Source organism: Salvelinus namaycush, chromosome 3 (assembly GCF_016432855.1).
Source record: "Salvelinus namaycush isolate Seneca chromosome 3, SaNama_1.0, whole genome shotgun sequence".
Classification (NCBI taxonomy): domain Eukaryota; kingdom Metazoa; phylum Chordata; class Actinopteri; order Salmoniformes; family Salmonidae; genus Salvelinus; species Salvelinus namaycush.
Window position 1 is genome coordinate 52,492,141 of NC_052309.1, and position 26,521 is coordinate 52,518,661.

A 26,521-nucleotide genomic window follows, 5' to 3' on the forward strand; every position below is an offset into this window, starting at 1 on the left:
CTCATATTCATAGACATTCATACTGTCCAGTAGGTTTTCACTCCAACCGTAATCTAGTGCACCTGATTGTAATTATTAGATGGTTGATATGCTGAATCAGGTGAATTACAACTGGAGTTGGAGAGAGAACCTACAGGAGGGTAGCTCTCCAGGAACCGTGTTGAAGAGTCCTGCTCTAGAGTCTAGATGAGTCTCTAGAAGGACTGACACTTCACAAGCTATGCATGTTTTTTTTATATATAGTATTGTTGTTTGTAAACATTGGAGGAATAAACCCGGAAGTAATACGCTATTTCGAGGGTTCAGAGAGCGAAACAGTCAATTTCTACATTCAATTATGAGGAAAATTAAGATTAGACAGCGGCAGCATACAGGAGCTCATAAAACATGACTTGATTCTCTAGAAGCAACTATAATCTCTCGTGACAGACAGGAATTTATAGACACTCGTCAGGCATTACTAATCAATGATCATCAACTCCAATTTCCACTCTTACGGTAAGAGTTGTACTAAGCTCATGAGGCATTTGTAAGTTATATTCTTCAAGAATCAATGGGTAAATATCAAGATTTGAAATGTCCATTCAACAGATTTCCAGATCCCAGACTGCACCTTTAAACATGTCACCAGTGGAAAAATACAATGTTCATTAACCCATTGTTAACCTCTTGGTCACCTCATTGGGCATGGGTAATAAGCAACCTCCTAGTTCCTAGGATCTCAACACACCAGCATTTCCTTGTAATACTTTGTGACACTCACGTCAAATATTGCGCTTAGTACAAAGACATTTGATTCTTTGTTATGTATGCATGCATAGGATATCCCCCCCACCTACAGTATGAAATATATGCCTTAGAAAACAGCCTGTCTCTCCCCCTCGGCAGGAACCAGAGCTGAACTGCACCACTTCCCTTGGACCCACACTGTCCCTCCGCGTCTCATCACACTGACCTGGCACTGAGGTTGTGTCCAAATTGGAACCCTATTTGCTAGTACGTTTGACGAAGGCCAATAGGGCTCTGACTAAAAGTACAGTAGTGCGCTATGTAGGAAATAGGGTGCCATTTGGGACGTATCTTGAGACACCATCTGATTTTGACAGTTCAGCAGAGTGAATGTGGTCTGCTGTCTGCTTGGTGTCTCCTTCCTGTGGAACGGACCAGACAAAGTATGGAGTGGTTATGAGGAGGGGATGAAGCGTTTGGCTTGTTCTACTGGATGTTATATTGTAGATGTCTCCTGGGTTAGATCGCAGGGCTCACGCCACTTGACAGTTATCTCTAGGTTGCAGTTGTACAGATATACTGGAATACGGATGTGCAGATACTGGAAAAACTGTGCCGTCACTTCATGTGAAACTGTATCTGGGGGACATTTATAGTAAAGGCATTCAAAGTTAATCAAGCTGCTGGCATTGTAGTATATAAATAAGTTATTGTACTGTGTTGATTGTGCTGTGTCAATAAAGTGGTTGATATAAGCTTTGCATTCTGCATATAACATAACCTACTGTAAAGCAATCATTTTTGCATTTGAAAACACAGATTCCTACTCATTACTCCACATACTACATCACTTTTGTTTTGAGCCGACCTTGCAGTTGTCCAGTGCGGGGCACCTGACTCACGCTCAGGAGGCAGCCCGGTTCTAAAACGAATGTGCCAGCTGGGCATTGACGTCAGTTTGAAATTTGGTTGAGTTGTCGACTAACCATGTCATGAGATTTAGGTTCAAAGTAAGGTGAAAAAATACAAAGTTCCCTTACGTTTACGACTTTTTGCAAATCCAATCACTTTTCCACATTGATTCAACGTCGTGACATTGAATTGTTTTGTTTAAATGACGCGGAAACAACGTTGATTCGACCAGTTTTTGCCTAGTGGGTAATCACTTTTCACCCTCTGCAAACTCCTCCCATCGGTGCAACCCGGGCCAGATAATCGAATCCCTTCATTCAAAAGACTATTTGTACTCTCTTGGTATATTAAGACACAACCTGCCCCATGAAGTACTCCAAATTCATGTCCAGGTGAGACAGATGGGTGTCCAGATAAGTTAAACAGGCCCTTAAGAGAGAGGATGTGGAGTTGCCAACGAGCAAGGCAGAGGATAAGGGAATGATATGGATAGTGGTGGTGCAGAGATGGTAGGAGCAGTCTAACAGAGACGCTAAGGGCAGGCATCTTCCAAGTACAGAACAAAGTCGGGGAGGACGGCAGGAAGAGACAGAGGAAGGAGGTCATCTTTACAAGGCTAAGAATGGGACACAGCCGGTTGAATAAGACATTAAATGTGATAGGAAAGCATCCAACAGGAAGGTATAATTAATTCCAGGAAACAGAGACAATGGAGCATGTACTGATACAGTGTGGGCAGTATGAGAGGGAAAGAGAGAGACTGAGATCCAGTATGAGGGAGAAGGAGATACAGGAATTGAGTTTAAAGAGAATACTGAGTATAACATCATTAGATACAGTGTAAAATATTTTAGATTTTTTAAAGAGAAACAGGGCTGCCAATTAGAATTCAGTTCCTTCCTGTCTCTGGCCCACACTCCAGTACAGTAGGTGGCAGTAATGCCATAACGTTGGATGCCGACCGCAGATAAACACCACAGAACAAGATGTTGGTACAGTATGTATAGCAACGCGCATGCCCGCCCACATGAGGATCTCTCCTTTTAAACCATCTATTTCCTGCGTTTGAGGGATGCAAAATCGAATCAAATCAAATGTATTTATAATGCCCTTTTTACATGAGCAGATGTCACAAAGTGCTTATACAGAAACCCAGCATAAAGCCCTAAACAGCAAGCAACGCAGATGTAGAAGCACGGTGGCTCGGAAAAACTCCTTAGAAAGGCAGGAACCTAGGAAGAAACCTAGAGAGGAACCAGGCTCTGAGGGGTGGCCAGTCCTCTTCCGGCTGTGCCGGGAGGAGATTATAAGAGTACATGGCCATTAAGGCCAAATAGTTCTTCAAGATGTTCAAACTTTCATAGATAACCAGCAGGGTCAAATAATAATCACAGTGGTTGTAGAGGGTGCAACAGGTCAGCACCTCAGGAGTAAATGTCAGTTGACTTTTCATAGCCAAGAATTCAGAGGTCGGGATAGCAGGTGTTGGAGGGAGGGAGAAAGAGAGGGAAAGAGAGAGTTGAAAACAGCAGGTCTGGGACAAGGTATCACGTCTGGTGAACAAGTCAGGGTTCTGTAGCCGTAGGCAGAAGAGCAGAAACTGGATCAGCAGCACGACCAGGTGGACTGGGGACAGCCAGGAGTCATCAGGCCAGGTAGTCCTGAGAAGAGTATGTCAATGGAATGGAGCTGGAGCGGATGGAGGAGCGGAGAGATCCAAATTTCGATTCAAATCAAATTTTATTTGTCACATGCGCCGGGAAATGTTTACTTACAAGCCCTTAACCAACAATGCACTTTTAAGAAAAATACCAAATTAAAAAATAAATAAAAGTAACAAATAATTTTGAGCAGCAGTAAAATAACAATAGCGAGGCTATAAACCAGTTAGTCGAGGTAATTGAGGTAATACATACACTATCGGTCAAAAGTTTTAACACAGTTTCAAGGGTTTTTCTTGATTTTTACTATTTTCTAGATTGTAGAATAATAATGAAGACATCACAACTATGAAATAACACATATGGAATCATGCAGTAATAAATATTTTTTTAAATAAATCTAAATATATTTTATATTTTATATTCTTCAAATAGCCACATTTTGCCTTGATGACAGCTTTGCACACTCTTGGCATGCTCTCAACCAGCTTCACCTGGAATGCTTTCCAACAGTCTGGAAGGAGTTCCTACATATGCTGAGCACTTGTTGGATGCTTTTCCTTCGCTCTGAGGTCTGACTCATCCCAAACCATCTCAATTTGGTTGAGGTCGGAGGATTGTGGAGGCCAGGTCATCTAATGCTTGGTCGCAAATGAGTCTTACAAATGGACAATGACCCCAAGCATACTTCCAAAGTTGTGGCAAAATGGCTTAAGGACAACAAAGTCAAGGTACTGGAGTGGCCATCACAAAGCCCTGACCTCAATCCTATAGAAAATTTGTGGGCAGAACTGAAAAGACGTGTGCAAGCAAGGAGGCCTACAAACCAGTTACACCAGTTCTGTCAGGAGGAATGGGCCAAAATTCACCCAACTTATTGTGGGAAGCGTGTGGAAGGCTACCTGAAACGTTTGACCCAAGTTAAACAATTTAAAGGCAATGCTACCGAATACTAATTGAGTGTATGTAAACTTCTGACCCACTGGGAATGTGATGAAAGAAATAAAAGCTAAAATGAATGATTCTCTCTACTATTATTCTGACATTTCACATTCTTAAAATAAAGTGGTGATCCTAATTGACCTAAGACGTGGAATTTTTACGAGGATTTAATGTCAGGAATTGTAAAAAACTGAGTTTAAATGTATTTGGCTAAGGTGTATGTAAACTTCCGACTTCAACTGTACATAAGCATGCAGACCCTTTACTCAGTACTTTGTCGAAGCACCTTTGGCAGCGATTACAGCCTCCAGTATTCTTAGGTATGCAGCTACAAGCTTGGCACACCTATATTTGGGGAGTTTCTCCCATTATTCTCTGCAGATCCTCTCAAGCTTCGTCAGGTTGGATGGGGAGCGTAGCAGCACATTTTTTCAGGTCTCTCCAAAGATGTTCGATCAGGTTCAAGTCCAGGCTTTGGCTGGGCCATTCAAGGTGAACCTTCGGCACAGTCTGATGTCCTGATCACTCTGGAGCAGGTTTTCATCAAAGATCTCTCTGTACTTTGCTCTGTTTATCTTTCAATCCTGACCAGTCTCCCAGTCCCTGCCGCTGAAAAACATCCCCACCGCATGATGCTGCCACCACCATGCTTCACCGTAGGGATGGTGCCAAGTTTCCTCCAGATGTTATGCTTGGCATTCAGGCCAAATAGTTTAATCTTGGATTCACCAGACCAGATAATCTTGTTTCTCATTGTCTGACAGTCCTTTAGGTGCCTTTTGGCAAACTCCAAGCGAACTGTCATGTGCCTTTTACTGAGGAGTGGCTTCCGTCTGGCCACTCTACCATAAAGGCCTGATTGGTGGAGTGCTGCAGAGATGGTTGTCCTTCTGGAAGGTTCTCCCATCTCCACAGAGGAACTCTGGAGCTCTGTGAGAGTGACCATCGGGTTCTTTGTCACCTCCCTGACCAAGGCCCTTCTCACCAGATTGCTCAGTTTGGCTGGGCGTCCAGCTCTAGGAAGAGTCTTGGTGGTTACAAACTTTTTCCATTTAAGAATGATGAAGGCCACTGTGTTCTTGTGGATCTTCAACGCTGAAGACATTTTTTGCTACCCTTCCACAGATCTGTGCCTCAACACAATTCTGTCTCTGAGCTTTATGGACAATTCCTTCTACCTCATGACTTGTTTTTTTCTCTGACATGCACTGTCAACTCATGTCCAATCAATTTAATTTACCGCAGGTGGATGACAATCAAGTTGTAGAAACATCTCAAGGATGATCAATAGAAACAGGATTCACCTAAACTCAATTTGAAGTCTCATAGCAAAGAGTCTGAATACTTATGTAAATAAGGTTTTTAAGTTTTTTTTTTTTTTTTTTTATGTGCAAAATGTATTCAAACATGTTTTTGCGATGTCATTATGGGTTATTGTGTGTGGATTGATGAGGGGAAAAAACATTTAATCCATTTTAGAATAAGGCTGTAACATAACAAAATGTGGGAAAAGTCAAGGGGTCTGAATACTTTCCGAATGTACTGTAAGTGAGATTGTACATTATAACCCAATCTATGCAGTCATGTTAATATTTAAGAGGATCTAGTGTCTAATGTATGTCAATGGACTATGCCTAATGTCTCTGTTTCAGGTCAGGAAGTGTGAAAGCTATAAGAGGTCCAATTTAATTTCCATTGACATCACATTACACAGTTATGCTCTGCATGACAACCCTTTAGAACAGTTTATAACTATAGGTTGTACATAATTGCTTGTTTGTTTATTGTGCTTGTCTCCAACAGAGCTTGTTGCAATACTAATTATGTTGCTATGTGAATGACCTTTTCCCTTTCAAAGTAAAACAAAAAAAAAGTATGACATACAGCATTTGCTCTCAGAAACATTATCACTATCATATTGCCTTCACTTTCAGATTTTTCTGATAACATAGAACAAATATTACAAATACAAACAAATTTGCAATTTGACTTGTTTAAGTGAAAAAACTGGAAAAAATGTGCTAAAAGGCTAAAATGCACTGCTCCTGTGGTCTGCTTGCCTGCTGATTGGCTGCTGCCAGAGTGTGATGTCATTCTTGCCTGCTATAAGGGCTATGACTAGATCAGGAGCTACATTCAACAGTGAGAGAGAGTGGTGTTTTAGAACACAGAGCAAGTGGGACTGTGAGTGTGTGACACAGCAAAAGAGGAAGGGAGAAGGCAGTCAGCCAAAAAACATTTCTAATGAAGTAAAAACAAATAATGGGAGCTACAACATAAAAAAGGAATACTTTCAGATTGTATGGGAGACCAGGAGAATATTTGGAGGTGGGTAAATGGCTTTAAGATGAAATTATTTATTTATTTGTGTTTTTTGATTGAGCAAATGCATTAAGAATGAAGTTAGAATTTTCTTTATGATATTTTAAATACCATTGCCTCCAAGAGATATTGGATGAAATAATTCAGAATTCATATCAAACTTAACTTATGCATCCTATCTTGACTTTATATACTCTACATATACAGTAGCCTATATACAGTGGCAAGAAAAATACCTGGATTTCTGCATAAATTGGTCATAAAATTTGATCTGATCTTCATCAGACTAACACAGTTTGCTTAAACTAATAACACACAAACAATTATACGTTTTCATGTCTTTATTGAACATACCGTGTAAACATTCACAGTGCAGGGTGAAAAAAGTATGTGAACCCTTGGATTTAATAACTGGTTGACCCTCCTTTGGCAGCAATAACCTCAACCAAATGTTTTCTGTAGTTGCGGATCAGACCTGCACAACGGTCAGGAGGAATTTTGGACCATTCCTCTTTACAACACTGTTTCAATATTTTTGGGATGTCTGGTGTGAACCGCTGTCTTGAGGTCATTCCACAGCATCTCAATCAGGTTGAGGTCAGGACTCTGACTGGGCCACTCCAGAAGGCGTATTTTCTTCAATTGAAGCCATTCTGTTGTTGATTTACTTCTGTGTTTTGCGTCGTTGTCTTGTTGCATCATCCAACTTCTGTTGAGCTTCAATTGGCGGACAGATAGCCTAACATTCTCCTGCAAAATGTGTTGATAAACTTGGGAATTCATTTTTCCGTCAATGATAGCAAGCTATCCAGGCCCTGAGGCAGCAAAGCAGCCCCAAACATCGATGCTCCCTCCACCATACTTTACAGTTGGGATTTTGATGTTGGTGTGCTGTGCCTTTTTTCTCCACACACAGTGTTGTGTGTTCCTTCCAAACAACTCAACTGTAGTTTCATCTGTCCAGAGAATATTTTGCCAGTAGCGCTGTGGAACATCCAGGTGCACTTTTGCAAACTTCAGATGTGCAGCAATGTTTTTTTTGGACAGCAGTGGCTTCTTGTGTGGTGTCCTCCCATGAACACCATTCTTGTTAGTGTTTAACGTATCGTAGAATCGTCAACAGAGATGTTAGCATGTTCCAGATATTTCTGTAAGTCTTTAGCTGACACTCTAGGATTCTTCTTAACCTCATTGAGCATTCTGCGCTGTGCTCTTGCAGTCATCTTTTCAGGACGGCCACTCCTAGGGAGAGTAGCAACACTGTTGAACTTTCTCCATTTATAGACAATTTGTCTTACAGTGAACTGATGAACATCAAGGCTTTTAGAGATACTTGTGTAACCCTTTCCAGCTTTATGCAAGTCAACAATTTTTAATCTGAGATCTCTTTTGTTCGAGGCATGGTTCACATCAGGCAATGCTTCTTGTGAATAGCAAACTCGAATTTTGTGAGTGTTTTTTATAGGGCAAGGCAGCTCGAACCAACATCTCCAATCTCGCCTCATTGATTGGACTCCAGGTTAGCTGACTCCTGACTCCAATTAGCTATTGGAGAAGTCATTAGCCTAGGGGTTCACATACTTTTTCCAACCTACAATGTGAATGTTTAAATTATGTATTCAATATAGACAAGAAAAATACAATAATTTGTGTGTTATTAGTTTAAGCACACTATGTTTGTCTATTGTTGTGACTTTGATGAAGATCATATCAAATCTTATGACCAATTTTTGCAGAAATCCAGGTATTTCCAAAGGGTTCACATACTTTTTCTTGCCACTGTACCTATATTGATTATTCTTTGTTTTATGGGTCCTTTTGACAACACGTTTCTTATCTCCTGTGGTTTGTTGATTCAACTGGGCCATAGATCATGGAGAGTGTGAGCACGCCTGCCGTGTTCAACCTATCGGATCTATCAGTGGAGATGAACTCGTCGTCTCGCCAGTGGTCTTACTCGGAGTACAGCGAGGCCGTGGCGGTGCTACTAGGCATCCTCATGGCCCTGCTAGTGATGGGCATCGTCTTTGGCAACGTGCTGGTCATCACCGCCATCGTGCGCTTCCAGCGGCTGCAGACGGTCACCAACATGTTCATCACCTCTCTGGCCTGTGCTGACCTGGTCATGGGCCTGCTGGTGGTGCCCTTCGGCGCCTGCTACATCCTCCTCAACACCTGGCACTTTGGCAGCTTTCTCTGCGAGTTCTGGACGGCGGCGGATGTCTTGTGTGTGACGGCCAGCATCGAGACGCTGTGTGTGATCGCACTGGACCGCTACCTGGCCATCACGTCGCCGCTGCGCTACCCGTCCCTGCTGACCAAGCGTAAGGCGTGCGTGGTGGTGGTGACGGTGTGGGGGGTGGCCGCCCTCATCTCCTTCCTGCCCATCCACATGAAGTGGTGGGTGTCTGATGAGCCCGAGGCACTCAGCTGCCTGGAAGATGCCCACTGCTGTGACTTCAACACCAACGCTGCCTACGCCGTAGCCTCCTCTGTCGTCTCCTTCTACATTCCCCTGGCGGTCATGGCCTTTGTCTACGGACGTGTCTTCCAGGAGGCCAGGAAGCAGCTGGAGAAGATCCGTGGCAGCGAGGGGCGCTTCCACGCCCAGATGATCGACAACAACCAGGGGCAGGATGGTGGGGACGGGAGCGGAGGAGGAGGGGGGAACGGGAAGAGACCTAAGTTCTGTCTGAAGGAACACAAAGCCCTAAAGACGCTGGGAATCATCATGGGCACCTTTACCCTCTGCTGGCTGCCCTTCTTTGTGCTCAACGTGGTGGTGACCATCTGGAAGGTGGACAACATTAAAATGCCTTTCAGGATATTGAACTGGATAGGATATGCCAACTCAGCGTTCAACCCCCTCATATACTGCAGGAGTCCTGAGTTCAGGCATGCCTTCCAGGAGATTCTGTGCCTGAGAGGGGCTGCTTTCCCCACCAATGGATACATATATAGGGGTCACAGCTTGCGCCTAAGCCCCAAGGACAAGCCAAGCAGTCTTTCACATAACGCGGGGACCGTGGAGCTGGGGATTGGCTCTCTGTCTAGTGTCACCAACATAAACGGGTATTGCAATAATCCTCCTCTTGCCTCCATTGTCTGAAGCGCAGGGTGTTACAATGAGACTTGTCTTTCTCGTTTAGTTAGACCCGGTACGCAGACACGGGATAGGAAATGACATGTGAATCTCTTTCCATATTTAAATGCGCTACTATAAGAATATTATTCTAGTAATGTGTAGGTTATTAAATGTTTGTAATACTTTTCCTCTTAATATTGAACAAAGTCTGCAAAATACTTAGGGAGTCTATGGTTTGCGGATGTGATCATGTGTGTGTGTGTGTGTGGTTTGTGGACATGAGTATGTGCACATGTTATGTACTCTAGTGCTTACTCCTGTGTGCAAATGAACACCACGGTTCAGGTACTAGGTTCAAGTATTTCAAGTGCAGTTGCACAAACATTTGTTATATTGTTCTAAGTTAAAACAAATTACCTCATCAGCATCATTTTCGATTCAGCTCCTTATCTTAAGAGCTCCGAGAACAAATAATGATAGTCTGTTTGTATGTTGTATGAAAAATTAATAATGTTGCTAGTTGAACTGACAGTTCTTTACTGGCAGCGGGCTGAATGAGATAGAAATGCCAGGGTAGGAGAGGTAGGAGAGAATTAACAAGCAGAACAAGAGATCAAATCAGGGTTAACAGTAATATCTGTGACCCCCACTAGTGGCTGTAGCCAGCTCTCTATCTGTAACACATTCCATATTGATCTGGGTCTCTCCCAGAGCCAGCTCAGGGACTTCTGTCTGTGTGATTCTGTACACTCCCTCTGCCACGGCCCAGAAATCCAACTCTCTGATGAGGGACAGCAGGTGCACATAATCACAGGCAGGCGCTATTACCAGCTACACCACGCACGTTGCCCCATTCCTCCAACCACCCTTCAATACCTCAACCTTCACCTCCCCCCTCAATATCACCATTTAATAACTGAGGTTACAGACGCCTGTCCTGCCGCCTCTCAGACAGTGAATAAGGACACACAGACAGAGAAGTCTTTAATGTGGACCTTACTTTTGTGACTCAATAACCCCTGCAAGTACAGTGGTCAGAGCAGCAATACCTCAATGCTGGGTAGTGTGACCACCACTGTACGTCATTCTGATACCAATATCCAGCCAGTATACTTAGTCTGTAAAGCTATGTTTAGGGATTGCTTTCACACTCTACCGTGCTCGTTTTCTTTGTTAATGACTAGCGTGGATACTGAGAACTGTTGCTGATGTTACTGTGCTGCTCTCCGTTATTGTTGCTCTTGTGTTGTTGCTGTGAAGTTTCAGTGTTTACAGAGATTCCTGGACCAACCGTCTGATTGGGGATACAATTAAAGTGTACCATACATTTACACAATGTACTGACTAGCTAAAAGATAAGGAAATAAACCCCTACACTATAGCTTCTGCAGAATCTGCACATATTCTTGTCTAAGGAAGATAAACTGTAAGATTTTCAGAAGCAATTATAAGTGCCTTGCTCAAGGGCACATCAATAGATTTTTCACCTGGTCAGCTCAGGGATTTGAACCAGAAACCTTCCAGCTACTGGACCAATGCTCTTAACCGCTAGGCTATCTGCCGCCACAGTAGTGATGAATGATGTAGGAGTCTGGGTGGATTTTGTCCAGGTGTTAATGAATAGAAACCTTGGTATCACATTCAGACTGTAATGAACTAGGTTAACGGTGTAGCACACAGTGTACTTGCACCACAATGTATTCGTAGCCCGTATCTCAGCATCATGTCAGCCAGCCAAGTGGAAAAAGTTAATCTAAAATGTTCACTTGCTGTAAATGTTCATCATTTTAAAAGAACATTCTTAGTATATAGGCCTATGCTAAATCCTATTACTTTACAATTGTTTGGATAGCTATGTGTGTGTATGTGTCTGTCTGTATGTGCCTGTGCTAACTGTATGAGTATGACTGTGTTTAGACCATTTTTGGAGCTTTGAATTCATAGGAAAAGACGAGGTACCGTGTGTGTTAACTCACTAACCCACCTCTTTTTTTATGGACACAAGGACACTTTTGATGCATGTACTGTAAATGTGAATAATGTATTATCCTTACATCGCAAAATGTTACCATGAATGCATTGTCAGCTTCAGTCACACACAAAAGTAGGAGAGACATGGTCTTAGATATTTACATATACAGTTATTTCATTCCACGGAAAACTTTTATCATTTGCCAAATGAAATTACATTCTCAGTGAGTTATCAAAGGCAGCATATTTAACAGTGGGAATTTTTGCTAAATATAATATTTGCTGGAAATATTAACATTTGATTTTGTGATCTGTGCCTTTTCATGTCTGACATGTCTGATATTAAACCCATTTTTGTTACATTCAGACCCGGTTCTGTGTAAAGGGTGAGAACCTGTCTCCCTCTGGTAGTGCTGTTAACTACTCAGCAGACAGAAGGATCACTCACCACTATTTTGTATGACAGTCTATTGCTTAGGCCAATGTCCTACATTATGGGACTGGACATTGTGCCTGGATTCCATGGACAACACAACATTGCACATGCCCACAGACTTCCCTCTGCAGGGGTTAAAAAAATCTGTTCTGGGAAGGAGACTACAGAGATGTCATGCAAACAGCTGCGTCCATGTTAGACAGCAACACTGGACTGAAGAGCAGCTCCTCTTTTTCACAGATCATGACCTTCTCCACTGTAGGGTGGAATGGTGCCCCTCAGCACTGATCAAAGGAACTGAGTTTACATTTCTCAATCTCTGCTGGCCTGATATGAGTCACAGTCTAATGCCCCTGAGCAGTTCCCGCATTGCAGGTTCCACACTGTAGCTATGCCATGTTGGTAAAATAGTCCAAAAAAAAGGAAAGTTTCAATTGCATGTACAGTATATTTCAGTCATGTCAAATTATTCTGCAAGTGTAACGTATTTCCAGCATTCTGTATTTGCTATTACCATTGTAAAGCCATGGCTTCTTTCTGCATTGTTGCACTTTATCCGTCCGTGGGTCTGCTGCTGCCAGCCAGTGTTGTGGTTACTGTATATCTTCTCATAAACAGAGGTGATTTATATGGTAACTGGAGAGACTTCTACTGCTGACCAAGAACAGAATCCGGAGGTGACATTTTGTGGTGACGACAGCATTTTCCATGCTGCTTGACGGTCACATGGTATTTAGGAAGTAGTACAGCACCAGTCACTATTACTCCAGGTTATTGTTCACAATTATTCTTATTTAAGGCTAGAATCCTTATTTAAAACAATAACAAATTGGGCACCCTGGCTGTGTTTTGGTAAAAAGCTGAGGGATGGGCATGGAGAAATGTAATAACTCTCAAAATTATAGACAGAGCAATGGATGTAAGGACTGATCATCCATGATATCAATATAATAGTGATAACATTGTTTTGAGGCTATACAGTGTTTGTTTATGTTATATTGTTTACAAACATTGGAGTAAAACAAGCTTGTATTTTGGGTTATAATAGGGTACGACAGTTGAACTAAGCTCATGAAGCACTTATAAGTTATATTCTTCAAGAATCAATGGGTTTATTTCATTAATATATAGGTCCAAAATGGATGTAGCAACTAAGGATTCTAGCTTAAAGGGTTACTTCTGGATTTTGGCAATGAGGCCCTTTATCTACTTCCCCAGAGTCAGATGAACTCGTTGACACAATTTTTATGTCTCCGCGTCCAATAAGTTAGAGGTAGTTTTGCGAGGCAATGCTAATTTGTGTTAGCGCAATAACTGGCGATACTTTACTAGCTTCTAGTTATTGCGCTAACGCTAGCTAGCGATTGCGCTCGCGCTAGTTAGCAACTTCCTTCAAACTGCACGCATAGACATAAAAATGATCCACGAGTTCATCTGACTCTGGGGAAGTAGATAAAGGTTAAACTAATGTGACATGGTATTTTTATTTCATAAATTGTTTATTGTTCTTAAATGCTAATATATACTTTTTGAAGTTGTATGAATCTGTTAGTATTTATTTTCAACAAATATATCTAGACATTCTCTAAAATACGCACACATACACACACTGACCCACACTGAAACACACAGACAAGTTAGTTGTGTGAATTTCTTATTAGATCATTTCAGTGGTGCATCAGCCGGTAACCCAAAGACAATGAGGAAAGATTTTCTGGGTGTTCTCTGGTCTGCTCTGTAGTAAACAGACCCTATCCAGCAAATATGCCCCACCTGTTGACAGATTGCCTCACTTTAATTCCCCAGAACAAAGCAACAAGCCCAGTGCTTAAACAGAGCCCTATGGGGCTGGACACTAGCAGGCAGCAATGTTGGCCAGGGTCATAGACCGGTAGCCACAATAGAGACTAGTAACACAGACCGATCTGACAGTGTCTGAGATATTGCCAAAGTCCAATGTTTTGTATTTCTCTGCTTTGACACTCTGCTCTGAGAGTGATGAGTTAATCATTTAGAGGTTTTTCAGGCCCTCTGATTAACATTCTTTGAAGAGAATGATGTTCACCATCTGTTTACATCACTGTCGGCCAGCTGTAGTGGACGCGCTGCACAGCATGTAGCCATAGACTCAATATGCTTTTTGAAATGTGCCACCATTTTGTCCTCCTGTGCTGTGCGTCATCCTGTACAGCTGCTTATATCCAGGTTATAGGTCATGCTGAGAAAAGGTCAGATAGTTGTACTATGTACTATAGTGTAGTGTAAATAGTACCAAATGTTAGTTAACAGATTATAAAATATAAAATGCTTTGCCAGACAGTGTCTTGGGTTTTGAAGCAAAATGTCTGACACCAAGCCACTATAAATAAACTATTTAATACTAACGAGACATTTAAACTTTTTTTTAAATAAAAAACATTTAAACCAAAAGACTGAGAACACATTTAAAACCGGCTGAACTCACACATGCTTACAATTAATATCTGCCTTGCTGTGCTTGGCAACTGGTAGAAGGGTGAGAGAAAATGATGGGTTCATGGCATATTCATCATCAGAATTCTGGAATAGGAAGGGCTTAGTCGTAATACACTGCTAATCGAGGAGTCTATTACATCTACCCAGTTTGGCCATCAAAATGTGCCTAAATTCCAATGATATGAGATCCTCCCTTCCATTGTCAGAACATTTGCAGTTTTCAAGTTAATATCCTGCAATTCTACACATTTTGCCATTGGGTGGAGAGAAAATGTTATAGTTTTAAAGCTAATTTCCTCAAATTAGTCACATTTTGCCATTTATGGCATGTTCATATGATATCTGAGTGAGATTGACTAACAAAATCAATGCGGACCCTGGAGGTCAGGGCCCCTGAGTCAGTAATTCGGCCATGATTACTACAAGGTTTAAATAGCTGACTAGACTTATCTAGCAATCTAAAAAAAATGTTAGCTGACATGGGCTCATTGATTGACTGTCATTGAGTGACATAACAAGAGGAAAGCTGCTGATGCACTACCGCATTTCGAAATTGCACCTTCCTTGTTTTGGTCGGGAGCTCGCTAGCGGTCGGGGGCCCTAGGCGCAGAGCATGGTCTGCGTATAAGCACTGCTCCTTCCCTTCTTTATCCTCTTTTGAATATATTTTTTACAGTATGTTAATTTAATCTGGGAGTCCACCTCATAGAGCTGAGCATAGAGCTGAGGTGTTCAGGGGAGAGGGGTGGGTGGTGTTGATACCTGGTGTCTCCTGTATCACATTACCCTGGTTGGGCTCAGGGAAGGTTTAGACTGAAGTGTGTAAATACACAGTCTCCCCAGGAGAACGGGTTCACTCCAGATGGGCTAAGTGGACATTATGCAGACAGAATCAGACTGAGGCTTTGTCGCTGATCGCCCATTTTTGTTCCATTTTAGAGACAGTGTAAATAATGAATGAGAGGTGTTGGATCACCTGTTGATTCCCAATGAGGCTCTTATTTAGTGATGAGGTTGTCAATAAAGCAAGAGATGCAATCATTTTTTGAGAGCTAATAAAGTTTCCATTTATAGGCTTATAAACCAATCCAGTAGTCCAGCCTACATCAAAGGTGATTGTTGATTCCCGCATTCACATGAAAAACATGTTGCACATGGAAAAGTTCCAAGTATACACTGAGTGTACAAAACATTAGGAACACCTACCTGCTCTTTCCATAACATGACATAGACTGACCAGGTGAGCAGGGTAAAAAAAAAACATTTCAACATCATCAAATCACCTATGCTTAGTCTAATACAGTGACAGCTAAAAGATACCAAAAACGATTTAGTCCAATCTACGTAACCTAAATATGACGTGCGTGTCCATGGTTATGATTTCTGTGTGCATGTGTGTGTGTGTATGCATTTGTGCGTGCGTTCATGCATGTAGAAAAACATTTTTTTCTCACCCTACTTATTGAGAAATGCCAATTTCATCCTCCTCTCTTTCATGTTGTCGAAACGGTCTATGACTCCGTTATACAGTACACACTTACATTTTTTGTAGTCCTAGGCTACCTAGCTAAAATGCTTGCTCACTAGCCTAACTTCCATTCATGGGCAACGTTAGCTAGTTAACATTAGGCTTCTACATCTAGCTACCAGGACCATTCACAGATGAGCTCGCTCAGTTTAGCTAAACGCTGATTGGCAAATGTGTTATACTTTTTTTGTCAAGGTAGGCCAGATGCTAGCTGGCTTCGCTTGCCTTCTATGCTACGTGTGGCAACCATGTCATACTCTTTTGGACCAGACAGCATCAGATAGATGGCCTACACGTAGAGAGACAGAGGGGCGCTGTTTCGCTTGCTCAGATGCTTCCTCTTGTGAGATACATTCAGCCTCTTTGAAGGAAGGAAAATTATGAAACACAGAGAGACAAAAGATAAATTGTTTGATTTAATCATATTTTTTATTGGTAAATTTTTGGGGGAAAACTGGCTTCCCTTATCATCCATGAATACATGCCACTGCAGGAGAATCCATGTGAAAGCAATGATCCCTTATTTATGTCACCTGTTAAATCCACTTCAATCAGTGTATATGAAGAGGAGGAGACAGTTTAAAAAAATGATTTTTAAGCCTTCAGACAACTGAGACATGGATTGTGTATGTGTGCCATTCAGAGGGTGAATGGGCAAGACAAAATATTTAAGTGCCTTTGAACGGGGTATGGTAGTAGGTGCCAGACGCACCGGTTTGATTGTTTCAAGACCTGCAACGCTGCTGGGTTTTCACGCTCAACAATTTCCCCTGGGTATCAAGAATGGTCTACCACCCAAAGGACATCCAGCCAACTTGACACAACTGTGGGAAGCATTGGAGCAGTCTCTGCTGCAGTCTCTGCTGGTCCTTGCCTTTGGCATTGCTTGTTCTTGGCATTCGTGCTCACTTATGTTCCCTCTTCTGGATCTTCCTGGTCTAATGTATGGGAGTGATGAGGAATGTAAAGGAGTATTACTTTTTCTACATATTTTACAGTGTTCTTTGTCTTCAAATAAGGGTTCATCCGTCGTCTTAGGCAATTCAATTCTATGATTTACTTCTCAGTACGGTATCTGTCTACATACCGTAACACTGGCAGTGTACAGTTCTCCATTCTTTGAATGTCTCTTTACACTGCTCATTAGTAATGAGTTAGTTATCCTTGCTAAAAGCATTCGTGGAGACCTGAGCCATCCACACATGGGATTCTGCAGAGGCAGAGATGTCTAACATGTGAGGAGAGAGGGCCTTGAGGTGTGTGTGTGTGTGTGTGTGTGTGTGTGTGTGTGTGTGTGTGTGTGTGTGTGTGTGTGTGTGTGTGTGTGTGTGTGTGTGTGTGTGTGTGTGTGTGTGTGTGTGTGTGTGTGTGTGTGTGTGTGTGCGTGCGTGCGTGCGTGCATGCGTGCGTGTGTGTGTGAGTGTATCATGGTGCCCACAAAGACTTTGGTCAATGACCAGATACCGATCTGGTAGATGAACAGCATGTGAGACCCTCAAGATGTTGTGGTCCTTATATAACTACATTTTACAATCTTGCAAGAAAAATGTTTGATTTTAGAATTCAGTTGTTCACTTAGCCTTGCCTTGTGATCAAGAAGAGCTTCAAGGCAAAAAGAATCAAATTCTGTGATAGGTATTTGGATTTGTTGTGTTGTGATAGAAGCAGGAGCAGCCAAGTTCCCCGGTATGATTCTGGTTCTCAAACAGCAGGATTAAAGGTCATTCTCTGAGGTGGGGGCACCAGCAATGTGTCCTGTTAGCATTAATAAGTACAAAGTTAGCTTTTGGTAGCTTTGCTTGTCATCCCCCGCTTGGTCTTGGTCTTGGGTCACAAAGAAGACCAATGGTAACACAGTACTGTAGGAGCTACATGATGCTGCTTCTCCCATCCCATCCATGTTCAGTGCCGGCCAAATATATTGGCACCCTTGCACTTTTCTTAAATAATTCTGTATCTCTTCTTAAAATGTCAAATAAATAAAAACTTTTGGTCACCACACATTGTTACTGGATTTTCAACATTGCAGAAACATACATTTTTTGTATCCATCAATGAGCTTGCTGCTTTCTACTGGAAGTTTGTCCCACTTTTCAGCAGCAAATTGCTCTATCTCTTCCATGTTTGAGGGGTGTCCTCCACCAACTGCTGTTTTCAGCCCTCGCCATAGGTTTTGGAGTTGATTCAGATCTGGACTCTTGGCTGGCCAATCTCTTCTTGAACCATTCATTGTTGAACATTGCACTGGGTTGAACATTGCACTGGGTTGAACATTGCTCTGGATGGAACACTGTAAAACTATGTAAAGGTTGAACATTGCACTCCAAATCACCTTGATAATCTCCTGATTTCATAATGTCTTTCACACGTCCAAGGCCTCCAGTACCAGAGGCAGAAAAGCAACCCCACAGCATAATCAAACGTTCCCCATCTTTGATTGTAGGGAGGGTGTTATTTTCTTTGAACGCGTCATTAAATGACAGAATCTCGCAGTATCCCTTTAAGTACTAAAACTATGTAAATCTTCACCTGAATGCGAGTTTGGCTTTTACTCCTGAATGACTCATACCCCAAACACATGCTAACCAATGTACACATTACCAATAACAGCGGAGGTTAGCGTGTCTTGGGGGTATGATCTTTGACCCTCTGTAACTTTCTCACTCGTCATTATTCACGATTCATTCAGGATGATCCATAATCATGGTAGCATCCACATTAATGTAGAAGTGTTTGGAAACCTATTATATCATTATTTACAATAAAAGTGACACAATACATTATTTAACATTCATTTCTATTGGGCACAAAATAATCTGAAACACAACCCGCCACGATGGCACACTTCGTTCACAACATTCACATCAGCAAACCGCGTGACCACACGACACCATACATGAAGATGTACATAGTTTTAGTGCTTAACGTACCTTGCCGTGCCGGAGTGTGGTATGGTGGTTTAATCAAATCAAATCAAATGTTATTGGTCACATACACATATTAGGAGATGTTATTGCAGGTGTACCGAAATGCTTGTGTTCCTAGCTCCACCAGTGAGGTAGTATCTAACAAGTCACAACAATACACACACATCTAAAAGCAAAAGAATGGAATTAAGAAATATATAAATATTAGGACGAGCAATGTTGGAGGGGAATAGATTAAAATACGGTAGAATAGAACATATGAGATGAGTAAAGCAGTATGTAAACATTACTAAAGTGACTAGTGTTCCATTATTAATTAAGCTCCTGAAGCGCAAAGCGCAGCGTGGTTAGTGTTTATCATGTTTTAATAATGACAAAAACGTGAACACTACAAACTACAAAACAATAAATGTGAAAAAACCGAAACAGTCCTATCTGGTGCATAGACACAAAGACAGAAGACAACCACCCACAAACCCCAACACAAAACAGGCTACCTAAATATGGTTCCCAATCAGAGACAATGACTAACACCTGCCTCTGATCGAGAACCATATCAGGCCAAACATAGAAACGTGAAAACTAGACACACAACATAGAATGCCCACTCAGCTCACGTCCTGACCAACACTAAAACAAAGAAAACACAAAAGAACTATGGTCAGAACGTGACAGGGGGTTTGACCCCTCTGTCTATGACCCTACTTTCTGTCTCTCTCTCTTTACATTTCCTGCTGTACTGTCAAAAAAACATTAATTGTCTTTGTAAGCTCGAATGTATGATGCCTCTTGTGTTGGACATTAAATCAATACGTGTAAATTAAGCATGGACCAAGGTTTCCCCTCCTGTCATAGCACCCTGTCCCCTCCAATTGCTCTCCCCTCTGTCATCTACTGTCATCCATCTATCAGCTCTCAGGGAAGCTCACTGGGCTACCCATGTGGTAACCATTGGTTACTGTGATGCTGTCATCCTCAGTGTCTTACTCAGTGGTATTCCCATCATAATGAAAGACTCCCACAGTTTCTGTGAAACTAAATCAATACAACCAATAAAAAAAGAGGGTCCACTATGGAGAAATAAAAGAGCAAGTCTATAAGAAAAGAAGAGAGCAGCAATGAAGTTGATTTATGTGTTGCTTACGTTTTTACTCAGTGGCTTATTTGCTACTGCTGTTCAGCAGCTGGACAATAAAAGACCTCGCTTTAGTGTATGTCAACACTGTTCCACATGGTACTTACTGTTAGAGGAACTGCTTATGTTTGACTATTGTTGCTCTGTGTTTATTATTTAGGGAGGAATAGACAGTGCGTGCATATATCTGTGTGTCTGTCTGTGAAGTATGTTTTGTGGACATACACAAATGATAGGCTTTCATTATGTGATGACAAAAAAAGGGTTGAGATTGCCACCAAATAGGATCAAAATGATGGCTTTAGAGCAGTGGGGATTTCACAGTAGAACACAATGTTTTTCTCACCTAATGTGCCTCCAATTAAATGTAGCAAGTGTGCCTTTGACACCGTCTCACATCTCTGTGTCTACCAGGCATGCATGTCGCCACCTGGATGTCAGAAGGGGGGAAGAAGAAAAGTAGTTGAGTGTCATCCGCATAGCAATGATAGGAGAGACCATGTGAGGATATGACGAAGCCGAGTGACTTGGTGTAAAGAGAAAAGAGAATAGGGCCAAGAACCGAGCCCTGCGGGACACCAGTAGTGAGAGCATGTGGTGCAGACACAGATCCTCTCCATGCAACCTAGTAAGAGTGACCTGCCAGGTAGGATGCAATCCAGGAGTGTGCAGACCCTGAGATGCTCAGCCCTGAGAGGGTGGAGAGGATGATCTGATGGTTCACGGTGTAGAAGGCAGCGGATAGATCTAGGAGGATGAGGACAGAGGAAAGAGCGTTAGTATTGGCAGATCGGAAACCTTCTGTGAAACTGGTTAGGGTCAAGAAGATTGTTCTGAGAGAGATAACGAGGGAGTTAGTCATAGACAGCACGCTCAAGCGTTTTGGAAAGAAATTAAAGAAGGGATATTGGTCTGTAGTTATTGATGTCAGAGGGGCCAAGTGTTGGTTTCTTGATGAGGGGAGCAACTCTGGCCATCTTGACTTCAGAGGGGACACAGCCAGTGGTCAGGGATGAGTTGATGACGGAAGTGAGGAATGGGAGAAGGTCTCTGGAGATGGTCTGGAGAAGGGAGGATGGGATGGGGTCAAGTGGGCGGACGGAAATCATTAGTCGCAGGATTTCATATGGAGAAAGAGAGGGTAAAAAGATGAAGGCGTAGGTGAGTTACACTATATATACAAAAGTATGTGGACACCCCTTAAAATCAGTGGATTCGGCTATTTCAGCCACACCAGTTGCTGACAGGTGTATAAAATTGAGAACACAGTCATGCAATCTCCATAGACAAACATTGGCAGTAGAATAGCCTTACTGAAGCGCTCAGTGACATTCAACGCGGCACCGTCATAGGATGCCACCTTTCCAACAAGTCAGATGTAATTGCTGTTATTGTGAAGTGGAAACGTCTAGGAGCAACAACGGCTCAGCCGTGAAGTGGTAGGCCACACAAGCTCACAGAACGGGACCGCCGAGTGCTGAAGCGTGTAGCAGGTAAAAATCGTCTGTCCTCGGTTGCAACACTCACTACCAAGTTCCAAACTGCCTCTGGAAGCAACAACAGCACAAGAACTGCTCGTCGGGAGCTTCATGAAGTGGGTTTCTATGGCCGAGCAGCTGCACACAAGCCTAAGATCAACATGTGCAATGCCAAGCGTCGACTGAAGTGGTGTAAAGCTCGCCGCCATTAGACTCTTGAGCAGTGCTAACGCGTTCTCTGGAGTGATGAATCACGCTTCACCATCTGGCAGTCCGACGGACGAATCTGGGTTTGGCGGATGCCAGGAGAATGTGTCCACATACTTTTGGCCACGTAATGTATGCGTGAGTGGAGCCATTGGACTCAGTAGGCTAAGTGAATGAGGAGCGGATGTCGTCGACCATTTTTTTTCCAAAGTGGTTGACAAAGTCGTCCGCAGAGAGAGAGGAGGAAGGGGTAGGAGGTGGAGGATTAAAGAGTGAGGAGAAGGTGGAGAAGACTTTCAATGGGTTGGAGGCAGAGGCTTGACGTTTAGAGTGATAGAAAGTGGCTTCAGCAACCGGTACATAGGAAGAGAAAGTAGAGAGGAGGGAGTGAAAGGATGATAGGTTGAGTTTTCCTTCATTTCCGCTCAGCTGCCCCGCGCGCCCTGTTCTGTCAGCACGCAGTGAGTCACTCAGCCACAGAGTGGGAGGAGAGGGCTGAGCCGACCAGGAGGAAAGGGCACAGTGAAAGTCAAAGGATGCGGAAAGGGAGGAGAGCAGGGTCGAAGATGCAGTCAGAGTAGTGGGAGAGACAGATGCAAAGATTGCGATGGCACATGCTCATGTGGGTAGGAGACTAGGAATTCCATATGTGTTGTGCATGCAGGGCACACTAAATTAGACAGTTCAAACATCAATGATTGAGTAGGCTAGTAGGTAGAGTGACAGCACTTAAACTGCCCAAGCAAGACAATACCAACGGTAACTTATTGAATTAAAAAGGGATACTTAATAATAATAATACTAATTTGTTACATTTGTAAAGTGCTTTTCAGTATACAGAATAATCTCAAAGTGCATAAACTTGCTACTCTTGTAGGAAGTTGATATCCTTCCAAACTATTGTTACATCAGACAATGTGTATTCCATGCAATACAGCAGACAGGGATAGGTTGCATCCTAATTATCCACCATTCTAAAGTGTGCCCTTGCACACTGCCAGTCGTAGATTTAAAAACATTGCATTGGTGTAAGCAGTGGCTGGAGAGTTTTCACCATTGGTAAATCTATGACGGGAAGTGAGCAATGGCACACTTTGGGAATAGGTTGGAGAATTGTGATGCAGTCTTGTACACTCCAGTCCAGTATTTGAGTTTCATCTTGATCAACACTGTCACCCCCTGGATGTAAAACCATCATGATTCAGTGTGTCCTCTACATTGAAGGTACTGCACACTCATTTTCAAATTGAAAGATGAGAGTGATTTAACATTATTAATAGGGAGATCAACTAATGAAAGTGGATTGATTTGGAATTTGCATATGACACTCACTTATTTTCTGTTACTGTTAGTGTTGATATGAGGCTTTGCAAGAGAACACTGTCCAGAGTTTGTGGGCATTGATGAGCAGGTATCTAAATTACCACTAGATGTCAGTAAATGCATAACAGAGCACACTGACGTCTCATAAATCAGGGGATTCAATAATTTGCAATGACTAGGCTATGATGATTAGGCTGTGTTGGTTATAATCCTTCGAGTCATAAGGAAAGCCCAAGTCGTGCACAAGATTCTTGAAATAATGAAAATAATAAAATAATTGTCAGACTAATGTACATTTACAAAATCGTGTAGTTCAGTAACCACATGTATGACTAAAATTAAAAAGAGAAGACATTTTACAACAAACGCCTTATCTTTATAGTTATGTTTTTAGTCACAAATACGGCTAGGAGTTGAAAGCTGTATGTATCCTAAGGCTAAATCTAGGCTACATTAGCCTATGTATTTACTGGTTCTGAGAATAGAAAACGAAAACATTTACAATTGTTTTAATACAGACTAATTCCGTTGTTTCTATGTCATGTGCTCACTCACATGTAGGCCAACTGCCAATGAAACCGAGCCTGCCCCATGTTCCTCTCAAAGTGAGTTATTGAGTAAAAAACACGCGCGAACACTGTTCGGCGCTCGCGTGCCATGTCACTGCTGTTCACACCGCCACCGCGCTCAGATCCAGTCGAGCTCTCTCATCGCAAAAGCTTCTCCTCTTTACCAAAGCGCGTTGACACCAACGATGTTCAAGTAGGCTACCCTCAAAAGCGCAGCCTCTCTACTGTATTCCCCGGAAGAAAGGATGCGGGAAAGGATGGAACAAGACAGAGCAGCTCTGTAGTAGCCTTCTTCACAACAATTTCAATCCGGATTTAGTGAAATCCTCAACCAATTAACAGTCTTTACCAGAGCTCTGTTTTAATCTGCTTCTCAACACACCCCGTCGTTCCAATCAGGTTTCACAGGTTTATTATTCACCCTGCAGCGAGGACAGACACTCTGGACAGGACAGAGCTGAGCAGAGGCTGAGGAGTTTGGAGCTGCCCTAAACTGATACAAATGACATATTTCAGTCTTGCTCTAAAGTGTTTTGTTTCCTCTACGGTTGAATTTGAAAGGACATTCTTAGTTGTATCTTCTACCTTCTACACAGCAGGAAATGGTGCATATGACAACTGTATTTATACAGTAACCTAATAATAGTTTGGGGATATCACTTTTCGAATGCCAGCTCCACCATGAACAAAAATGGTAAGTAACCTACTACTTACTGTTATACTGTGTAATACTGTTTGTTACACCTTTGTAAACAAGGTGAGAGAGGTTTTGAACCGTTATTCTGGTCAAGGAAACGTAACTTGTTAAACCTCCCTCTATTTAGTTGACTGCTTTTGCAGTATTTACTGTGGCAATTAATGCCTTACTACTGTATAGGGCTCAGTTTTGCTATAGCCTAGTGAGGGGTAGGTGTATGGAATTGTATTGTATTGGTAATGCTCATTACAAAAACACCTGCACACATTCTAAATGACCCTCACATGCTTGCAGTCTACTACAACATAACCCCCCCTCTCTCTCACTCTCTCTCACACTCTCTACCTAACACACATGCACACACATAATTGTTTATTTCAATATTTCACATAATAATACTCAGGTTGTATTGTCTCAAAGTGCTGCTGTGTGCTGGACCATGGGGTGGGTGGGGTGGGGCAAGGTGTAACCTGCCCCACTATCTGTGCGTTAGAGATGTCTCTAAGGCCCAGGAATCTCCGATTCAAACTCTGCAAGCATTATAATATGTTTGTTTAGTGTTATTACGATACCAGAATTTTTACTTTGATACTGATAACAGGTTTAGTATCATGATACCGAAACGATACTAAATACCAAAACGATACTCGATACAGAAACGATACCACAGCAAAAAAAAGAAAGCTTATTAGCTAAAATCCCAGAATAACCACTGGGCATTATTTTATTAAATATTGAACAATGTCACGAACCGGCTCAAAGCGCGTAACAAACCAGGAGACAACGTGGAGACAGGAAATAACAAAATATATGTATTTAACTAAAGTAAACTAAATATAATTAACAATGGTGTGTGTAGTCAGTAATCAGTAGTGTAAGTGAGTGGTTGCGTGTATAAATGTGATAATGAGGGTGTTGAAAGGTGCCAACGCAAACAACCAAAAACAGCCACAAAAATGCCACAACCAAAATCTGTGTCTGCATGGAGAGAGTCTCCTCAATGAATGGGGAAGAGGTGCATTTACCCTGGGACACACCTGAGCCCAGGTGTGTCCCATTTCACTGACGACCCTCCCGGCTCCGCCCACCGACATCCTATTATGGAAAACAAGAGCAAAGAGAAAGAATTCGGCAGAGAGAGTGGGAGGGTCGTCACAACAATATGTGGATAACTGGTACAACTAAAATAGCAAATAGAACAGTTAAACACCATATTAAATAACAGAAGAATATCTTCAATTTCCCATATGCAAAACCATATCTGAGACTCACAGCATACAACAATATTTTACAATTACATCTAAACTATCTATCAAATGGAATTTGATACATATCAGGGTTAATTTGCTCATCTATCTGCGTAATATTGGTTCAAATGACATTATGATTCATTATTCATTACAGCTAAGTCATTCATAGTATTCAATTAATAGCTTAGATCCAAATGGATATAATAACACTTTGAAGCTAATTTCCAAACTTCTATATTGCAATAGTCTACACACTAAGTTTGCTAATCGTTTCTTCAACCTCATGAGGCTGAAGAAGGGCGCTGCTCGTTCTGTGGGTAAGCGAATGCTCCTACCGCTGTCTCTGCCAAGAATATTTGACTGGTGTTTTGGCTGTTTATCGTACTGGTGCATGTGTGATCAAGCGTATGTTGCTTGTGTGTGTTTGCCATTTCACTGGCGGAGCTTGTTTTCAGGAGGCGGGGTGTGGGTTTTGTTTGCGAACTCGTTTTAGCTCACAACAAGCATGTAGCATGGCAAATACTAGACAGAAAATTGCTGCAAAGCTCAATGCAGAAGAGGAATACATATCAAGCACTACTGAACACTCCATGAACTACTCAATGAACAAAAATAGTTTTATAAAGATCTAATAGATCCTCAGGAAAATCACATTTAAGTCCTTCCTGCAAATCTTTATGGATTCTACCAACAAAAGGGTTGCTGGGCTGTTTAAGGATGTAATGGGATTTAAACACAGTTTGGAATTTATGCAGTCGGAGGTGGAGGAGTTAAAGGGTGCGAATGTCACCAGCCAGACTGCATTCAAAACCATGTCTGAGGATTTCGCCATTTTCCAAACAACACTTGACAAACACTCCTCCGAAGGAGACTA

At 42.1% G+C, this 26,521-nt stretch overlaps 1 protein-coding gene across 1 annotated transcript; it reads left to right on the forward strand.

Annotated features, from left to right (window-relative positions):
• The first annotated feature begins 6,396 nt into the window (after window positions 1-6,396).
• Window positions 6,397-11,984, forward strand: LOC120032402 (beta-2 adrenergic receptor). Its single transcript, XM_038978485.1, has 2 exons — window positions 6,397-6,572; window positions 8,437-11,984. The coding sequence occupies exon 2, from the start codon at window positions 8,440-8,442 to the stop codon at window positions 9,673-9,675; it is 1,236 nt and encodes a 411-aa protein (XP_038834413.1). The 5' UTR covers window positions 6,397-6,572; window positions 8,437-8,439; the 3' UTR covers window positions 9,676-11,984.
• Window positions 11,985-26,521: the final 14,537 nt, after the last annotated feature.

What these genes read in the sequence shown, in the direction of transcription:
- LOC120032402 (XM_038978485.1), top strand. Translation starts at nt 8,440, where the DNA reads ATGGAGAGTGTGAGCACGCCTGCCGTGTTCAACCTATCGGATCTATCA.